This window comes from Oryctolagus cuniculus, chromosome 2 (assembly GCF_051225735.1).
Source record: "Oryctolagus cuniculus isolate XC-2025 breed Fujian yellow rabbit chromosome 2, ASM5122573v1, whole genome shotgun sequence".
NCBI classification, from domain to species: domain Eukaryota; kingdom Metazoa; phylum Chordata; class Mammalia; order Lagomorpha; family Leporidae; genus Oryctolagus; species Oryctolagus cuniculus.
The window spans coordinates 169,031,534-169,050,445 of NC_142868.1; the positions used below are offsets into that span (position 1 = coordinate 169,031,534).

The 18,912-nt window shown below is 35.9% G+C and overlaps 1 protein-coding gene across 4 annotated transcripts in view; it reads left to right on the forward strand.

Annotated features, from left to right (window-relative positions):
* SOS1 (SOS Ras/Rac guanine nucleotide exchange factor 1) overlaps positions 1-18,912 on the forward strand; it is a 134,326-nt gene that overhangs the window by 93,053 nt on the left and 22,361 nt on the right. For 2 of the 4 annotated variants that reach the window (XM_051842966.3, XM_051842967.3), the window contains exons 9-15: positions 1,110-1,237; positions 2,029-2,684; positions 12,269-12,350; positions 13,074-13,196; positions 13,441-13,544; positions 14,611-14,833; positions 16,095-16,214. In XM_051842966.3, the coding sequence (XP_051698926.1) occupies positions 1,110-1,237; positions 2,029-2,684; positions 12,269-12,350; positions 13,074-13,196; positions 13,441-13,544; positions 14,611-14,833; positions 16,095-16,214 (1,436 nt within the window). Of the gene's footprint in view, positions 1-1,109; positions 1,474-2,028; positions 2,685-12,268; positions 12,351-13,073; positions 13,197-13,440; positions 13,545-14,610; positions 14,834-16,094; positions 16,215-18,912 lie in introns of those variants that run through there. The other 2 variants (XM_089326511.1, XM_089326512.1) reach the window with 1 other exon arrangement.

Sequence of the window (18,912 nt, forward strand, 5' to 3'; positions counted from 1 at the left end):
ATTCCTAGATTTACTCAAAGATCTTTACATGAGGATACTGACACAGTTCTTCATGGCGCTAGTAGTGTTCATTCTGTAGTACTACAAAGAAGACATTTCACATGTATGTTGTGTGTGTTACCATTTTCCAAGTACTTTGATTTTAATAACAACCCCACAAAGCAGGCAGGACAGGTTTTTATAATCTTCATGTGGGAGGGGAAAAGTGAGGCTCACATCAGGGAACCTGCCCCAGGGTCACACAGAGGCAGGGTCAAAATGTGATCCCAGCTTTTATGTTCAATTCCTCTCTATTATAGTGCATCCTTTTCTGTGTGTTCATCTGCCTTATCATGCCAGTACGCTGCAAGAGTAATACAGGTATCAGAAACCCTAATCCAAATGACCCACAAAATAATCTCATCTGTGTGCCTATTGCTGTGCTAAGTCTTATTATAGTTAAAAGATGGTGTATAAGCCTCATTTCTTTTCAGTAATATGCAACTTGAGATATTGCACATTACTACTTCTCATAGATACAGCCCATCTTCTAACACCCCTACTCTTGTGGACTTTTTTCCTAAATTTGGAAAAATTGGTTACTTGTTAATACAGATAGTAATAAAGAAGAAAAACCTTTTATGACACATTTAAAATTGTTGAGGTAAGCCGGCGCCGTGGCTCAATAGGCTAATCCTCCACCTTGCGGCGCCGGCACACCGGGTTCGAGTCCCGGTTGGGGCGCCGGATTCTGTCCCGGTTGCCCCTCTTCCAGGCCAGCTCTCTGCTATGGCCAGGGAGTGCAGTGGAGGATGGCCCAGGTGCTTGGGCCCTGCACCCCATGGGAGACCAGGAAAAGCACCTGGCTCCTGGCTCCTGCCAGGATCAGCGCGGTGCGCCGGCTGCAGCGGCGGCCATTGGAGGGTGAACCAACGGCAAAAAGGAAGACCTTTCTCTCTCTGTCTCTCTCTCTCACTGTCCACTCTGCCTGTCAAAAAAAAAAAATAATAAAAAAAAAAATTGTTGAGGTAGAAAAACTTGCAAAAATGTTATTTTTATTCTTAAATAGAATGGCCTCACTGTTTTATCCAGGAGTGTTCTTGTTCACATTTGTCATTTTGGCTTTACAGCAGTTAGAAGAAAAGAGTGAGGATCAAGAAGACAAGGAATGCTTGAAACAGGCAATAACAGCTCTGCTTAATGTTCAGAGTGGTATGGAAAAAATATGTTCTAAAAGTCTTGCAAAACGAAGACTGAGGTGAATATTTTCACTTTTTAAAATATCCTCCTTTTCAACCTGAATATTGTGGTATAAATTCAGGGATCCCGGTTTCCTCTTCAAGTAAACAATGAAGAAAATAGTTTTAGTGACAAGCTTGGTCTTTCAGAGGAAGTGACATCAAAGCCAAGAGAATTTGTTATTGTTTGAGAAACCTTTCATATTTGTGCATTTTCCTTGCTTACTCCCAGACAAGACCTCCTGAAAATCAACTGGTAAGCTAAAGGAGAGATAGAGCAAAATGTCTTGGGTAGATTTATGTCAGCATCATTGTTTCTGTCAAAGTAAAACTAGTCACGTCCATTATTTTAGGGATTATATAACTCGAGACATTAATTCAGATAACATTGCTTCCACTTTCCTAATTATAATATATGCTATATGTTTTTAGCTTTGGGTCTTTTCCATTTCAGCATTTGTAAATAACTTACTTTAATCTCTTAAATTACCTTTTTTTTCCCATTCTATTGGGCTACTTTTTAGTATTTGTCATTCTAAATATTTAGTAGCCAAAATAAAAATAATCATTCTGTAGCTGAATTTATGATGTAGTTTTGTCAGTAGTCGTTGTTTTCAGAGTGCTGAAAAAAATTTCTGTGTTGCTGTAATTTCCAAAATTGTGTAATTGTGTAACACTAATATATTTGGAGAGTTGGTGAATACCTTACCAGTGTGACTTTGTAAAAATATATTTTGTACTATCCCTTGTTTACATGAACTCTAGATTCTCTGTCATCTGTGTGCTAATAGTGTCATTTCCTTCATCCTAGTGAATCTGCATGTCGGTTTTATAGTCAGCAAATGAAGGGGAAACAACTAGCAATCAAGAAAATGAACGAAATTCAGAAGAATATTGATGGTTGGGAGGGAAAAGACATTGGACAGTGTTGCAATGAGTTTATAATGGAAGGAACTCTTACACGCGTAGGTGCCAAACATGAGAGACACATCTTTCTCTTTGACGGCTTAATGATTTGCTGTAAATCAAATCACGGGCAGCCAAGACTCCCTGGTGCTAGCAATGCAGAATACCGTCTTAAAGAAAAGTTTTTTATGCGAAAGGTACAAATTAATGACAAAGATGACACCAGTGAATACAAGCATGCTTTTGAAATAATTTTAAAAGATGAAAATAGTGTTATATTTTCTGCGAAGTCAGCTGAAGAGAAAAACAACTGGATGGCAGCACTGATATCTTTACAGTACCGGAGCACCCTGGAAAGGATGCTTGATGTAACAATGCTACAGGAAGAGAAGGAGGAGCAGATGAGGCTGCCTAGTGCTGATGTTTACAGATTCGCAGAGCCTGACTCTGAAGAGAATATTCTATTTGAAGAGAACGTGCAGCCCAAGGCTGGAATTCCAATTATCAAAGCAGGAACTGTGATTAAGCTTATAGAGAGGCTTACGTACCATATGTATGCAGGTAAGACATGGGAGGTTGGCTGTCACTGTCATTTCCTCCTTCAAGCTGATCTTTGCTGTGGGTTATTGTGCCTAAGATAGAAAACTAGCAACCACCAAAGGCCTCTGCATGATGAAAAAATACCTCCATTTTTTATTTCTTCGAAATTTTACTTTTTCTACTAAATCTACATACATTATTTTTACCACACAGCACTGATGTTTTAAAATTTCCATTTCTAAACCTATTAAATTCAGCAATCCAGGAAGCCATTTATATTGTTAGTTTAGTTGTAGGTATGTTGTTTTTTTTTGTTTGCTTATTTCAGCTTAGCAGGGCAGTTTTTAAGACAAACTTGTCTAAACCATCTATGATGATCGCTGTAGGCAGAATCGAGTTGAGATAAAGAACAAATGTAATGATTCATTTTTCTAAGTAATTTTATTGCTTCTAATGACAAGCTGTTCTCTGGTCTTCAACTTCTCTACAAAGCAGGGAGTTTGAAGATTGTAAAATAGTGTAGCACTGTGGTGTTTTGAAGAGCACTGAATTTAGTGCTTGATCACAGCCCCTTAATGTCTCAGACCCCTGGCTTCTAATCTCAGAATTTACACCGTTTTTAGAAAGAATAAATGAAATACTGGATTGAAAGTTCTTTGTCAATATAAGTGCAAACTTATTTTCACAGAATATGATTTAAAATCAAATGTAGCTCCTATAAATGCTGTTCTTAGTATTTGAATGTGAAAGTTAATCTCCATGCCCATTCTTTGTTTAAATATATTCCTATTAAGGAATGTGTGTTTCTAGGGAAATTTTTCTTCTATTTTTAAAATCCTAAAAATGGATTTTCAGATGTCTCTCGAAACTGTTCTTACTAACTTACTTTAGTAAAGAGGAATAGTAGTCAACAGTGTTCATCTGTTCAATTTATTAGATGTATAATCGGAACTACTTATATTGCCTAGGAACTATCAGGGTGCCTTGCAAGAAATGAAATTAAGTTGGAATAGTATTTTTTAATCAGTGATTTCAGAGTATGTTACAAACAAATCATTTCATTGTCTCTGCATATCTCTAGGAGAAATATTCAAGTGTTTGGTTTTGTTTCAGTTTCAGTTTTTATTTGGCCTCTAGTTCTTTTGCTGGCCTTTTTTATAGTTTAAAAAAAAAATAAAGTATTTCCCACAGGCTAATTTTAAAAGCAATTTGGATTCTCAGCACATACCATTTGGTTGTAGAAGGCATTAGCCATGACATATGTTAAATGTTTTGACAGTTTTAGTCTGGGATGCCAATTTTGCCATTACTTTTCATCTAGAAACTTCTGTATCCAAAATATTCATTTTATCGGCCAAAAATTTTTAAAAATAAATAAAGCACAGGAAAGCTAAATAACCAGCTAACACTTTCCATGAACAGATTATTATCTTTTTTACATAGAAAGCTGTTTTTAAGGGGTACAATTCACAGTAGTTATTCTGAACTACCTCTTTAGTTGATCATCACCAACCTTCTATGTATTCTTTATAATATATAAATACAACTATAAAAATGTATTAAATGACCCAAAATTTGGATCCACAAAATATTTATTTCATTGCTACCTCTTAAGGAATTTTTAAGGTTATGAAAGTTAAAATTGTTCTTCTTACCATATTACCCTGGTTTTAAAGTCTCTAGAGAATTCACAGAATTTTTAAAATATAAGAATTCTCAACTGTTCATTCCACCCTAAATACTTTTGTTCAGTTTCTTGGACTAATTAAAGTAAAATTAATCCTTACATTTTTATCTATGTTTGAAGATAGTTTATGTATTTATTTTTGTATAGACCAATGTAAGTGGCAACCATTGAAGATGACTTAGTAATGTTTACTATCAAGTCAGTGGTATTTTGATTGGAAAATACCTTTACATTCTAAAACATTTAACCTCATTGTTTCTGTAAGGCTTGGTTGTTAATTATGAAAGTTTTCTTTAAAAGCTGTATTTCACTGAATTAATTAATGGTTATTAATAAGCACTTACAGAACCATAATCAAATATTTCTTTTCTAGAAACTGTAAATTTTATTTATTTTTGATTGAAAATAATGAAATTTTGAATGAAACTTTAAAAGGAACCTAACTTGAAAAAACTGATAGCATTTCTATAGTATTGGCAGTCTTCTTTTCTTAATGTGTACAATACTAGCCTAAGTCTAGAGACACAGTAATTTGTAATGGCTCTATTGGTTACTTCTTTTTTTTTTTTTTTTTTTTTTTTTTTTTTTTTTTTTTTTGACAGGCAGAGTGGACAGTGAGAGAGACAGACAGAGAGAAAGGTCTTCCTTTTGCCGTTGGTTCACCCTCCAATGGTGCTGCAGCTGGCGCACCGCGCTGATCTGAAGGCAGGAGCCAGGTGCTTATCCTGGTCTCCCATGGGGTACAGAGCCCAAGCACTTGGGCCATCCTCCACTGCACTCCCTGGCCATAGCAGAGAGCTGGCCTGGAAGAGGGGCAACCGGGACAGAATCCGGCGCCCCGACCGGGACTAGAACCTGGTGTGCTGGCGCCACAAGGCAGAGGATTAGCCTAGTGAGCCACGGCGCCAGCCTTTATTGGTTATTTCTGACAATTGCTCTTTTTTATATTAGTTTTTAGCCTTTGAATAGTTTTGAATGGTTTTACTTACAATTAATGTAACAGGTTTCTAGGTTCATAGTATTTTGCCAAAGTTAAATATATTGAAATTTAAATGATGAGACTATTTTCCTCTTAAGTTAAAGTTTTTTTTTTTTTTTAATTCCTTCTAGTAATTTCTTGAGACATAAAATGCCAGTGTTGGTTTTAGAAGTGCTATGGCTAAGGTTTTTGTTTTTTGCCATTTGACATGTTTTCTGTTCTGCTTCTTTTAAAGTTTAGTTTAATATTTTATGTCATAAATATGTTAATTGGTGTAACTGGAATCTACAAGTAGTTTTCATGTGCTGTGTTTTATGGTACACACAAAGTAATAGCATAGTTAAGTAGTAGCATATTTGGGTGACTATAAGGTCTGTTACTGAATTTACTACTGGTAATTTAGAATGTGTTTTTAATAGTACATCTATGAGCTTGTAAAGCATGAAAGCAGTTATCTTTAAGGTCTCTTCTAGCTGAAATGAACTTTGAATCCTCACTACAATGATCACAGATCCAGTTATTTGTTTTAAGAATGGTTGGTCTGCTCTTCTCTCACCTTTCTTCAGCCTCCCCAAAGAAAAAAGGCTTTTTGGTTTGGTTAGTTAGTTAGCAGGTATTTTTATTGAATAACGTACAATACAAGTGTGGCTTACACTGAAACAAAAAGCTAAATTTAGCTTGAATACTTTTATTATGTAGAATTATAGTAAAAGACATTATATGTAGTACATGATAATTAATAATATGATACCACTTAAAGACATCTGTTAGATTATTATAGGCTGGTCAGACATTCAGGAAACAAAAACAAAAACAAAAATAAAAACAAGAGAAACTTGTTTAATCAAACTTAACTCATACTTCACTTGGCTTTAGCTAATTCCATCCTTCAAGCATTTTAACAGTAATTTACAGAACTCTCTAGTGCTAGAGGTGATGTCCAAGCCCTCACTTTACAGGTAAAAACTCAAGGCCCCTGAAGTTTATCTGATTTTCCAGAAATCATGTCACCACAGTTAATTACAGAAGGAGGACTGGAAGTTCAGTTTCCTGACTCAGTATACTTTTGCCATGTGACACTGACTCATGAGGTGAATTTTCTTCACTATTAGAATATGATGCAGTTTTTTATTATGTGTGTTGAGTAATAAAAAGTAAGCAAATTACTTGGTTTGGCTAGTTTGTTTCTGGGAAAATACAAGTCTATGAAGATACAGTCAGTGTAATTTTTTCTTTATTACTGAAAGAGGATTTGGGTAATTCTGACTGTAGATAAAGTTCGATTTTAGTGTATAGTTAGATATTGGTTAACATTTTATTTTTTGACAAAGCCCAATCATTAGTCCTTTTGTGCAATTTCATAAAAAGAAAGCTTTCTGGAAAAATTAAATTTAGGTAAGTTAGAAAGTAGTGAACTCTCGCTTAAAAGACTGCAACAGGATCTTATGTGGGACCTAATTTATAACTTGTCTTTCAGATTCAGTGTTTGTGGACATACAGTATTACACTAACTGCATTAGAACTTTGAGAGTCATCCAAAATGCTGGAGGGATCGTTATCCTGGTGGACAGTTCATTCTGCATCTAGTAGCAGTAGGAAGAGAGTTCTTCCTTAGAGTAGTGCAAGCAGAGAACAATGTGCACAAAGAAAAGATGTTGAGAGTAGGATTTCACCTCACAGAGTTGTTGTGGGCTATAAAATACAGGTCAATCTCTGAAACCCAAACAATGTGGGTAGAGAAATGGTTGGTGGTATGTTCAGCTGGGTAGTTTATTTTTAAAACATGAGATGACTTCTGGCTAAGGATGGTAATTCAGAACTGACATTATGTGGAAAATAAAAGCTTTTCATATTGAAATATGGCAAAAAGATATACATCCATAGTAAACTTCTTTTACAGAGGATACTCTAAAGTACTTACTGTTACTTTGTCTTTGTTACTTTTGAGTATATGAAATACTCAAAAACCTGCATTAGACTTCTTTTGAGTTTGTGTCCTACAGAAACTCAGCTTGGGTGTTTAAACTTTTTTTGATCTTTTCAAAAATTTTTGATCTGTTGGGCAGTGTTGTTCTATTTTTAAACTCTCTGATTTTTTTTAAAGTGTTGTGCGTCAGCATAGCGTCTGTTTCCTTTTTTAAGGAATTCAAAAGTGATTGTTTATAAATCCTTGTGGAGGAGTTTATTGTTCCTTGTAGCTTTTTAAATGACTGTATTAAAGGGAGTATTATCACATGAGCACACATCCTGATTAACAGTGTTTCTCTAGGTATTCTTTACATAAACAGCTTTTTCACGTAATTAATATTTCATAAATCTCATTGACCTTATCAAATGTCAGTCAAAATAGGGACACAAGTAAAAGGATTGGGTTTGTCTCCTCAAATTTAGTACCCTGTATTCCGAGCACTAATGTAGATATATTCTGCGTTCCTTGGATTTTGAAGAATTGTGCAGTAAAATAAAGATTTTATATGTAGTAAATGACAGAGGCAGCTAGAAGGCCAGCAGAAAATAATACAGCTCATGTTTGAAGTTGTCTGGACCCTGACTACGTGGCGTTGGCAGGTTTTTTCTGAGAGAAGCTGTATCAAGAGAGGGAAACAGAGAAGCTAATGAAGATTGTGAAAATCTTTGTGTTGGGATTTAAGAGTCAAATAGAAGCGTAATGTGGCCTAGAATGCTAAGGAAGAAAACGCTGCAGAGAACATTTTTGCTTGCCTACTTAAATCCATGTTACAGGGTTCATTTTTGAGAAAGAAGTTTGTGAAATCACCTCCATAAGCAACTGATAAACCAAAAAGAGAGGATATCAAAACAAGCCATTTAAAATTTTTGCTATGAATATTTGCTCATGCTTATGTTTTAAATCAAACTTAGCATGGTTTTTGCCTTCCATTTGTCAGAAACATTACTTCACAGTATATGTAGATAATTGGTGCTCCACACCAACAAAGGCAGATTATCTTAGTTTTTATCATTGCCTGATCAATGAAAGTAAGTACTTTCTTTGCTAGCAAAATCATATAACTTGTCCTTATTGGGAGATATTTTTAAATTACCAAATTATCTTAGCTCTTTGCACCATCAGTAAGATAAAGTTCTCCAGTGGTTAGAGTGACGTGGTATATGTTATGGTCATTGAAATAGAGAAATCAATGCAATAAAAATAAAAATAATTTCTGTAATATGTATTTTTCATGTAAAATTTAAAATACAGGTATTATGTCTTTATTAGCTTTCCATTGCTTTATATCAAACATAAATCTATAATATACAATCTTTAAGATATTTTTCCAAAGTACTCACTTGAACTTTTGCCAAATTTTCTTGGTATATTTTTATTTTCTGTTGGATTTTTCTCTTTATCAAGACTGCTCTTACTTCCAGTCAAGTTAAAAACAACTTAAACTTGAGTTACCTTAGAACCTAATACAACAGTGATTATTGTTAATGCCAGCTCTCAAACTCCTCTTCTAAATACAGTGTACAGAAAGGTACAACTGCTACTTCCTAGAATGTAGAAGGCTTATCAAGAGTTATAGAATCATAATTAGACGGATAATTTTTCAGTGACTTTCTGGTACATTTAAGCCAAGATTAATAGGTGCAACTACATTCTGAATTATTTATATAAATGTCTATCATGATTATATAATTCGTGGATTAATTCTTTATATTTAGATCTCACAGTTCTGGAAACCTTAAGTGATCCTTTGATCCAGTAAGGTTACGTAATACGGTAGGAAAAAAAGCACCAAATCAGGGTTACATGATCTAGGTTCAGGATGCATGTCTACCATTCCACTGTGTGACCTTAGATACGTCTTGGTTACTTCTCTCATCTGCCCTCATATGGAATAAACTATGTGAAAGGTCTCTGAGAACATTACATAACAGACATCAGAACTACTGTGATCCCATCTGACTGATGGGGCAGCGAGGCACATTGTGGCTTTCCCAGCATTACCATCGATTACCAAAGTTCTAAAAGAAGATGAAAAGTCCATTTTAAAATAGTTTGCCTTTAAAAATAACTGGGTTTTTAAAAACATACTTTAATTCATTTAGAACTGGTTTGTATCTCATTTTTCAACTTAAAATTACCTTTTGCTATCCCATACTTTTTAGCTTTACTTAGAAATGGATCTGGATGTTGGTTTCAATTTTTAGATTGGAATAAGCTTTTTTAAGGGGGAGGGCACACCCTAAATTTGGAACACAGTTCAGGGATGCTTAGAGCATTCACTACTGAGGATGGGCTTTCTCTCCAACAGCAATAGCTCAGCATCTCCATAGTGGCCACTGTTATTGCTTCCTAAACATGTGCTGTTTTGAGTAGCCTCACCTTACAAATAGATTTGCAGAACAGGAAGAAGATTCTTGAAAGGGAGGATTGTGATGAAACCGATAAAAATCTCTGTTTTAAAATCTTGTACATCCTTCTGTTTTAAAATCTTTTCTTCTGGATGAAACATTAGTCTTTAACTTTTGAGGATCTCTGTAACTGAAGACAAACAATAAAATACCAACAGAGAGGAAATTATTAAAGGATTAAATGTATTTAAATTACTTTTATCAGTAACCCACTTTAGCTTCAGAAAGAATAAAGCTAGGGGGTAGGCTTGGTGGCTCAGTGGGTGTCTCTTATGGGTGTCTGAGTCCCATATTGAATTGCTGATTCAAGACCTGGATACTCTGCTTCCAATCCAGCTTCCTGCTAATGTATCCTGGGAAGTTGATGATGACTTAAGTGCCTGGGCCCTGTCACCCATGTGGGAGACCCAGATGGAGGTCCTGACTCCTGGTGTCAGCCTAGCCATTGGATGGAAGATCTCCATCTTATCTGTCACTCTGCCTTTCAAGTAGATTAAAACAAACAGAATTGAAAAAACTATAAAACCAATGTATTTTTATTCTGTATATTTTTAACTTTAAAAAAGTAATATTTTTAAATTCAGGGTTGTCTGATATTTAAATCAGCTCATTATCTTTTAAAAATTATTTATGTATTTATTTGAGAGGCAGAGAGAGCTGGTTTATTCCCCAGTTGCCTGCAATGGCTGGGGCTGGGGTAGGCCAAAGTCAGAAGCTGGGAAACTCAATCCAGGTCTCCCACATGGGTGGCAGAGACCACTTACTTGGTTCATCACCTGCTGCCTCTCAGGTTACACATTAACAGGAAGCTAGAATTGGGAGCAGAGCCAGGATTCAAACCCAGGTACTCCAACATGGGATGCGTTGTCCCAACTGGCATCTTAACTGCTACGCCAAACACCTGCCCCTAGTTCATTATCTTGGTAACAACAAATACCAACAGATTGGAAAGAGGTTTTTTGTTTTGTTTTGTTTTTTGAGATTGATTGACTGAGTTTTTGAAAGGCAGAGTTAACACAGAGAGGAAAAGGGAAAGGGAAAGAGGAAGTGATCTTCATCCACTGGGTCACTCCCGAAATGGCAGCAATGGCAAGGGCTGAGCCAGGCTGAAGCCAGGAGCGTGGAATTCCATCTGGGTTTCTTGTGGGGATGGCAGGGGTCCAAGTACTTGGGCCATCCTCTGTTGCTTTCCCAGGCACATAAGCAGGGAGCTGGACTGAAAGTGGAGTAGCCAGGACAAAAACCAGCCCTCATGTGGGATGCTAGCTTTGCAGGCAGCAACTTAACCTGTTGTGCCACAGTGCTGACCCCAAGATTTTTGTTTTGTGATAAATCCATGAGTTTGCCTTTTAGTAGAAAAGTTGATATATCAGAAATATTTTGAAGCTAAAATATTTAGAATCAATCTAAATAGAAATTTTCCAAATACATTCTGATTTTGCTAAGTCCGTGCTAATAAAAGACAATGCATATCTTTTAAAATATTTTGATTCAAAGTGTTTAGCCTAGCAAAAATAAAGGTGTTCACTACCCTCAATGAGATATCATTAGAGTTTACTAGTCCATAATGTAAACAGGAAAAAAAAAACTGCTTCCAGAAGACACAAGCAAATGAATTTTTTTCTCTTAAAATTAAATGCAGACCTTGATGAAATTCAGTTATAGAAGTGAGTGGTGTTTTGTTTCCTGGGAAGAAATGTTTCCCCCTCTTTATGCACAAGTCTCTTGTGTTGATGACAGCAGCCCTTCTCCACAATTAGAGGAGAATACTGTTAGGAGAGGAGGGAGGCAGGCAAGCCTGGAGAATTTATCACACTCAGTATGCCTCTTGTTTCAACTTCATGAAAATGTGAATGCAAAGTGTATCCTTTCACGTAAGGGACTGGAGACTTTCTGCTCTTGGGATTAAACTCTGATTGTGACCACCTGATATTTAAAAGGAATGCGAGGTTGGGAAGTGGACAAAACAACATATTCTAGCAGTAATAGTTTGAGAGGCTTATAGATAAGCCTTTTTTTTTTTTTTTTAGCAGTTCTAAGTAAGGCCTCTAGCCAATAAAATAATTTAGAAATATGGTTAACTTAATCTGTTACTTTATCACTGATTTCTACTTGTGTTCTCTTGTTAACATGATTTAAAGAAGTCTGGATAACTAATCTGGATGTTAGGAAAAGTAATGGCGGATTGCTTGGCCTTTGTCTACCAGGGAGATTACTGGTGATGCTCTGCAGTTCTTGTAGCGGGGGGAGCCGGGCTCCATGCTCTGCCTTTGCCTTTCTTCTTTGCACATTCTCTGACCAGTGATGAGTTTAAGACCAGTTGGTCAGAGTGTACAGAGGGCAAGTCATAGCTGATACAGTATTTCAATATGAATGTTTTTGCCACTAATTTAGGAAGCACTAAAGCTAACAGTGCCTTACAAAGTCCAAGGCATTCTTTCTATGTGTTAAAACAATTTTGGATTTTAAAATTGATTATTTGATCTTTTGGAAATGTGAATAATAGCTTTATTCATTCTGAATTAAAGAATTTAATAAGATATTTTTCCTTTTTCTTCTTAGATCCCAATTTTGTTCGGACATTTCTTACAACATACAGATCCTTTTGCAAACCTCAAGAACTACTGAGTCTTATAATAGAAAGGTCTGACAACTTAAAAATGTTTAATCTTTATTTTTTGAAAGAGATTGAGCTAAGATTTTATATGTTTCTCAGGAATATGGTAGATGAGCTTTAAATTGCAGATCATGAGCAATTTTAAAATATAATCATAGTGTTAGCTTTGATTATTTAAACATAAAATACTATTTTTTAAATATGGAAACTCAGTATTTGGAATGTCAAGTTAAAGAACTATATAGAAGTGTATAAATTCAACTCTGAAGATTCAAGTTTTTGATGATTCAGATGTGTTAGAAGTTTCCAGATGTATCACATGTTGAGTAAAATGGAGCTTGTTGATTAATAAATACTGTAATGAAGAAAAGTGTTTCAAAGAGCAGTGAACTTTTTGAGCATTACCCTTAAAAATTATTGTCAGCTGATTTAGAGTAACCTTACAAATCAGAAAAGAATATCAGTTCTATAACTTCATAGTCACATTTATTAGATTTTACATATATTCTTGATTATGTTTCTAGTTAGTCTTATCTGTTAGCAAGTACTAATATCTTTTTCTGAAATTTAAAGTAATATTGTTAGCCTTTACATTACAGAAGGCTCACTTGTTTTCACTAATGTGTATATCCTTAGTAATTTTTTCCAGTATTCTCTTGATTGTGCTGCCTAGTGCAAAGGTTTGTGGATCACTATTTATACAATTTGGTGCAATTAGTATTTTCATCAACTTGTTCTATTTTATATTAGGTTTGAAATTCCAGAACCTGAGCCAACAGAAGCTGATCGCATAGCTATAGAGAATGGAGATCAACCTCTGAGCGCAGAACTAAAAAGGTTTAGAAAAGAATATATACAGCCTGTACAGCTGCGGTAAGTTGAAGTCTGTGAAGACCTTTCCCAAGCAAGGAGGAGGTAACAAATGACATGAGTGAGTTAAGGGGAATCATCAGAAATCATGTGTGAGTCTTAATTAACGTAGAATGTTTAAAGTGTTAAGCCACTGATAAGATTATTTAACTTGATAAGAGTTGCTCTGTTCTTATTTGTACCACTCATTGTGATAAACTTTTATGTTTGAGTTTGCCTGTAATTCAATTCTGTGTTAATACCATAGAGTATTAAATGTATGTCGGCACTGGGTAGAACACCACTTCTATGATTTTGAAAGAGATGCAGACCTTTTGCAGCGAATGGAGGAATTTATTGGAACAGTAAGAGGTATGATTTTTTTAAAGTGCCTTATTTTCTATGAAATGAAAGAACCATTATGGTTACTACCAATTGATGTAATTATTGCTCAGTGTTGAGGTATTTGTAATAGTGCCAGCACAACCATTTGAAAAAATTAAAAATTTTCATGAAATGACATTCAAACCTACAAGTTGCTCAGTAATCAGTCAGTCTGTTGACACAAAATATTTCCATTTAGCATTTTAGAATTGCTTAGAAGATGTCACAATTTAAACTAAGTCACTTATTTATAAGTATGTGTACCCAAAGACATTTAAGAACTGTTGGCCACTATAACACTGCTAATGGAGGCTGAGTGGGCCACAGTTAAGTGAACAAGGAGAAGCAGAGGCAGCAGAACATTTTAAACTGAGAGTCTACTTCTAACACCACCACTAGCCAGATAAAGTGACTGTGCTGGTTTAGACTTCAGTTTCCTTAGCAGAAACATAAGGAGCTAGGTTTGATCATCTCAAGGGTTTCTTGTCTAGTTTTAAAGATTCTATGGATATATGACTGTAAGGATGTCCCAAAGTTATTTTATTTCCATGATATACTCTAAATAAGAATCAGAAAATAGCAGGTTAAATGAAATACTTTCCTCTAGAGTACAAAATTGCCATATGAAAAATCACACTAAAATAAGGAATCCATTCTCCAGCATTGTTTAGTTTATAAAAATGCAATGCTAACTAGATCAATAGTGTATATGAGCTATCCTTATATATCTTGTGATTTGTGTAGAATGCACATTTTTAAGGGAAAATAATAAACTAATATTTTGAACTGAAAGAACAATAGAGATGAAAAATTTCTACAAATAAGTTACTTTCTAATGTTATTTAGAAAGGATCTGGAAAAATGTATACCCATGTTTAAAAAGTGAGATTGGGATAGGGGGTGCCAGGAAAGCATGAAGGGGAATGTACAGTTTTTATTTGTTCATTGGAACTTTTTATAGCAAAAAGATTCAGATTATTACTTATGTGATTTTAAGCCATTTTTTAAATATTGAAGAGTATTTAAATATTATTTAAAATATAATGTATTTCAGGTAAAGCAATGAAAAAATGGGTTGAATCTATCACTAAGATAATTCAAAGGAAAAAAATTGCAAGAGACAATGGACCAGGTCATAATATTACATTTCAGAGCTCACCTCCCGCAGTTGAGTGGCATATAAGCAGACCCGGGCACATCGAGACTTTTGACCTGCTCACCTTACACCCAATTGAAATTGCTCGACAACTCACTTTACTGGAATCAGATCTATACCGGTATGTAATTTGACATTCAAACTGAAATACCATTTTAAAAGTATCATTTTTTAGAATGGCATACTGGTTTCCGCCTTATTGGGTTATCACAAGACATGAATAAGATAGGACATATAATGTCAGGTGGTAGGGCCTGGCAGGTACTCCCTCTTTCACTCCCTTGGCCCCTCTTGCTCTGTCTGAATTTATACTTTCTCTTTTTCTGTAGTCAGCCTTAGTGGGTGAAGCTAGGTTCAAATCTTGGCATTACCAATTGCTACCTTGGTATCCTTGGGCAACTCTAACCTCCTTTTTTTGTTTTTATTTTTTATTTGACAGGTAGAGTTATAGACAGTGAGAGAGAAAGAGAGAAAGGTCTTCCTTCCATTGGTTCACTCCCCAAATGGCCGCTATGGCCGGTGCTGCGCCGATCCAAAGCCAGGAGCCAGGTGCTTCCTCCTGGTCTCCCATGCGGGTGCAGGCGCCCAAGCACTTGGGCCATCCTCCACTGCCTTCCCGGGCCACAGCAGAGAGCTGGACTGGAAGAGGAGCAACTGGGACTAGAACCCGGCACCAGCCCTCTAACCTCATTTTTAACTTTTATCCTTCTACCCCTTAGTTACCTCAAGAAGAAGCCAATGAATAGCACCTCTGTAGCTGTTTTAAGACTTAAGGTGATCAATGTATCTATGATGCTTAGCACACTGCCTAGCATAAAATTAAAACTTAATCATTGGTAACTATTGCTGTTGTTATAATTTTAAGTCATGGCTAGTTGTAGCCTCTTGTAGCTTATTCTACATTGAGACAACTATCATCTCAAAAATGTCTATCAGACTTTAAATGGAGACTACTTAGAAAATCATTTATTTTTAAATAAATGAGAAAAGAAACTGTATTTATGGATCACCTTCACCCAAAGAACATAATATTCCCAAAGTTATGGTCTTGGAATCTATTTTATTTATTTCCCAGTGCCCCCACCCGCCAGAGAAAGAGGAGGCTCTTTTGGATCAATGAGTAATATTTGTTAGCGCTGGGACAGATATGGGAAAATCTCACACTTGCCCAGAGCAAAATGTTTTTTAAAAATCCAGAGAGAAAGATGCATAATAAATTTTTGGTTCTATCTTGTTCTCATAGGCCTTTCTCTTGTGTAAGAGAAAAGTTTTGGTAGGAGTGTAGTTTTAATTTATCTCATTTATTTAATAAAGTATCTTCATTAGAGGGAAAGTTATTAGCATTTATAAAGTATATAGCATTTATGTATTGATTATTTTAGAGCTGTGCAGCCATCAGAATTAGTTGGAAGTGTGTGGACAAAAGAAGACAAAGAAATTAATTCTCCTAATCTTCTGAAAATGATCCGACACACCACTAATCTCACTTTGTGGTTTGAAAAGTAAGTATTCCTGACATTCCTAAAATATAGCTGCATTTCAGTGCAGTTTTATTTCTATAAGTGTCATATCCTTTTGTTCCTCTATTCCTCCTTTCTTTCACATTTAGTGAATATTTTTCTAATGCACTATTTAATTTCACTAATATTTTTTCTTTTGAAATTTTCTAGTAGTTGACTTAGGGCTTGCCATATCTATCTTATTAGAATCATCTTCACATTTATAGTCGCTTAATTCCAATGATACATAGGAATATTTTAATTCCTTTATAGCTCTATTTCCTTTTTCCTCTTTTTGTGATGTTGTAATACACAATAAGCCTAATTAGTGATGGGAATCCAACAGTACATTATTGTAATTATTGTTTTACCATTTGCTGTCCTCCTTTTAGCCTATTACAACTCTCCTCTTACACACCTCTGTATTATAGACCCAATCATACATCTATACCCATTATTTTATACAGTTAGTATTTAAATCGATTAAAAAGAGAAAACCTGTATGTAATAGTTTTTATAATTACATAATTACCTCTACTGGTGTAGAGATTCAGAATATCATCTGGGACCACTTGCTTTCAGCCTGAAGAACTTGTTTTAATATTTCTTGTTTAACAGGTTATCTAACAACAAATGTTGTTTTTGTTTTATCTGGGAAAATCTATTTTACCTTCATTTTTTAACAGCTGTATCTTCAAGTCAACTAATTTTTCTTCTGTTCAAATTGACTATGGAACCTCCACAGCAAGTTTTTTATTTCAGTTATTGTGTTTTTCAGTTCCAGAATTATCTTTTTATAGCTTATATCTCTTCAGTGAGATTCTCCTTACTGTACATTGTTATGATACCTCCCTTTACTTCTTTATGATGCTTTCCTTTGTTCTGTGAACATATTTATAATGGCTATTTTGGAATCTTTTTCTGTTAAATGTGATATCTGGTCACAGACAGTTTCAGTTCCCTGCTCTTTTCCCAATATATAGGCTTTCCCATACTTCTCCATTTCTTTACATGCCTCGTAATTTCTTGTTGGAAACTTGACATGTAGATAATATATTGTAGCAACCCTGAGTACTGTTATCCTCCCTGACTCCTGGCCTTTCCAGGGCTTGTTACTGTTACTTGCTAATTTGTCCAATGTCTAGCAGGGTTATTGTAGTGAAGCCTATTCTTAGAGAAAGACACACACACACACACCACACACACACACACACACCACACACACACACTGTTGGGTCGGGATGAGACCCGCAGAGGATTAGATTTGAATATCTCCACAGTCATCCTGGGAAGGCAGTGGTATCAGTGGGGCTCATTTGACTTCTTCCCTAACCACACACACCCAAACTCCACTAGTTGGCAGCTGATTGTCCTGTTGTTTTCAACAATTCCCTGGCAGCATAAAATGCTCTGCTAAACTAATCAAATTGGTTTCTGAGGCCACTGTTTGATATTTGTTTTGTCCCTAGGAGGACCCCTCTCAGCTCTCTTGTTTCCTGGGTCTCCTACAAACTGGTGGACCTGCAGTCTAGATTCTATTTGTATTTCATTATATGTATGAATCTCCTCCCAAATGCCTTTCACCACAAACTCCACTCTTCTTTTGAGCACTCTTAAGTTTAATCTTCACACTTGCTGCAAATGATAACACATTTTAGGAGCTACCTATTTGAAATAGGGCTCTGGGGCCTGGGACATTGGCAAGCTTCTCTGAGCCACGATCTTGCTCTAAGAGATCTGTGCTAGCTTAGCAGCCTGGAGCAGGGCTTGAGGGGGTTTAGGGACAGGCAGTTCCTTAAGCACCTGAAGTCCTCTTACTCACCTTTGTGCCATGAAACTACTGTCTTGGGCACTCAGAGGAGGGGCTATTTTCTCAGTATTCTCAGTGCACCACACCCAGAGTAGTCTCCATTCCATAAAGAGAGTTGGCAAGCAAAGGGAGTCCCCACTTCTTAACTGTGCTCAGTTAGGACCCAGTCTCGGCAGCAGGCAGCTATGGACAGGATGGGAAGTGCTGGAGTTCCCCTCTGCAGGGAGGCAAGTGTTCCAGCTCAGAGCTAAGTGTTCTTGGCTGCGGTAGTCTGTAGCAGATGTCCAGGGAAGATGGGGAAGAGAGGGAGCACATTTGCTTCAAATACCACAGACTTTCCCTTCTCTTAGAGACTCTTTTTGTAGATATTCTTGAAGAGATGCCATTTCCAGAGACTTCTAAGTGTTATGGTTTGTTTGGGTTTTTCAAAATAACTTCCCCAGTTTCAGTAGGGAGTGGGTCAGTGGAGCTCCTCCTACCATCGTGTCGATGTCCAGAATCTCAATGCTATTTTATAGTTGGGGCAAGCAATTAGAGTTTTGTGTGTTGGCCATAGTTCTTCTGAGTTAAAGCAATATAATTACTTGGCTAATATTTTGTAAAGGTAAAATGAGATTTCTATAAATCATATTGAGATTATAGCAACAAGCAACCAGTGACATAGGGAATAATTGGAACTTGGGCTAGGTTCCTAAAGAGAAATAAGCATTCCAAATTATCTGAAAGTTTGATCTCCCTCCATTTGTATTATTCAACATAATATGCCTCTAAAAAGTTAAATTTAGAATTTCTCCCCCAATGTTGCTTCCTGATATCTCTGTATACTTCAGATGCAGAAGCCCTTTCCCACTATAATAATTATGTACATCTGAGAAGAGGAACATAACTGGT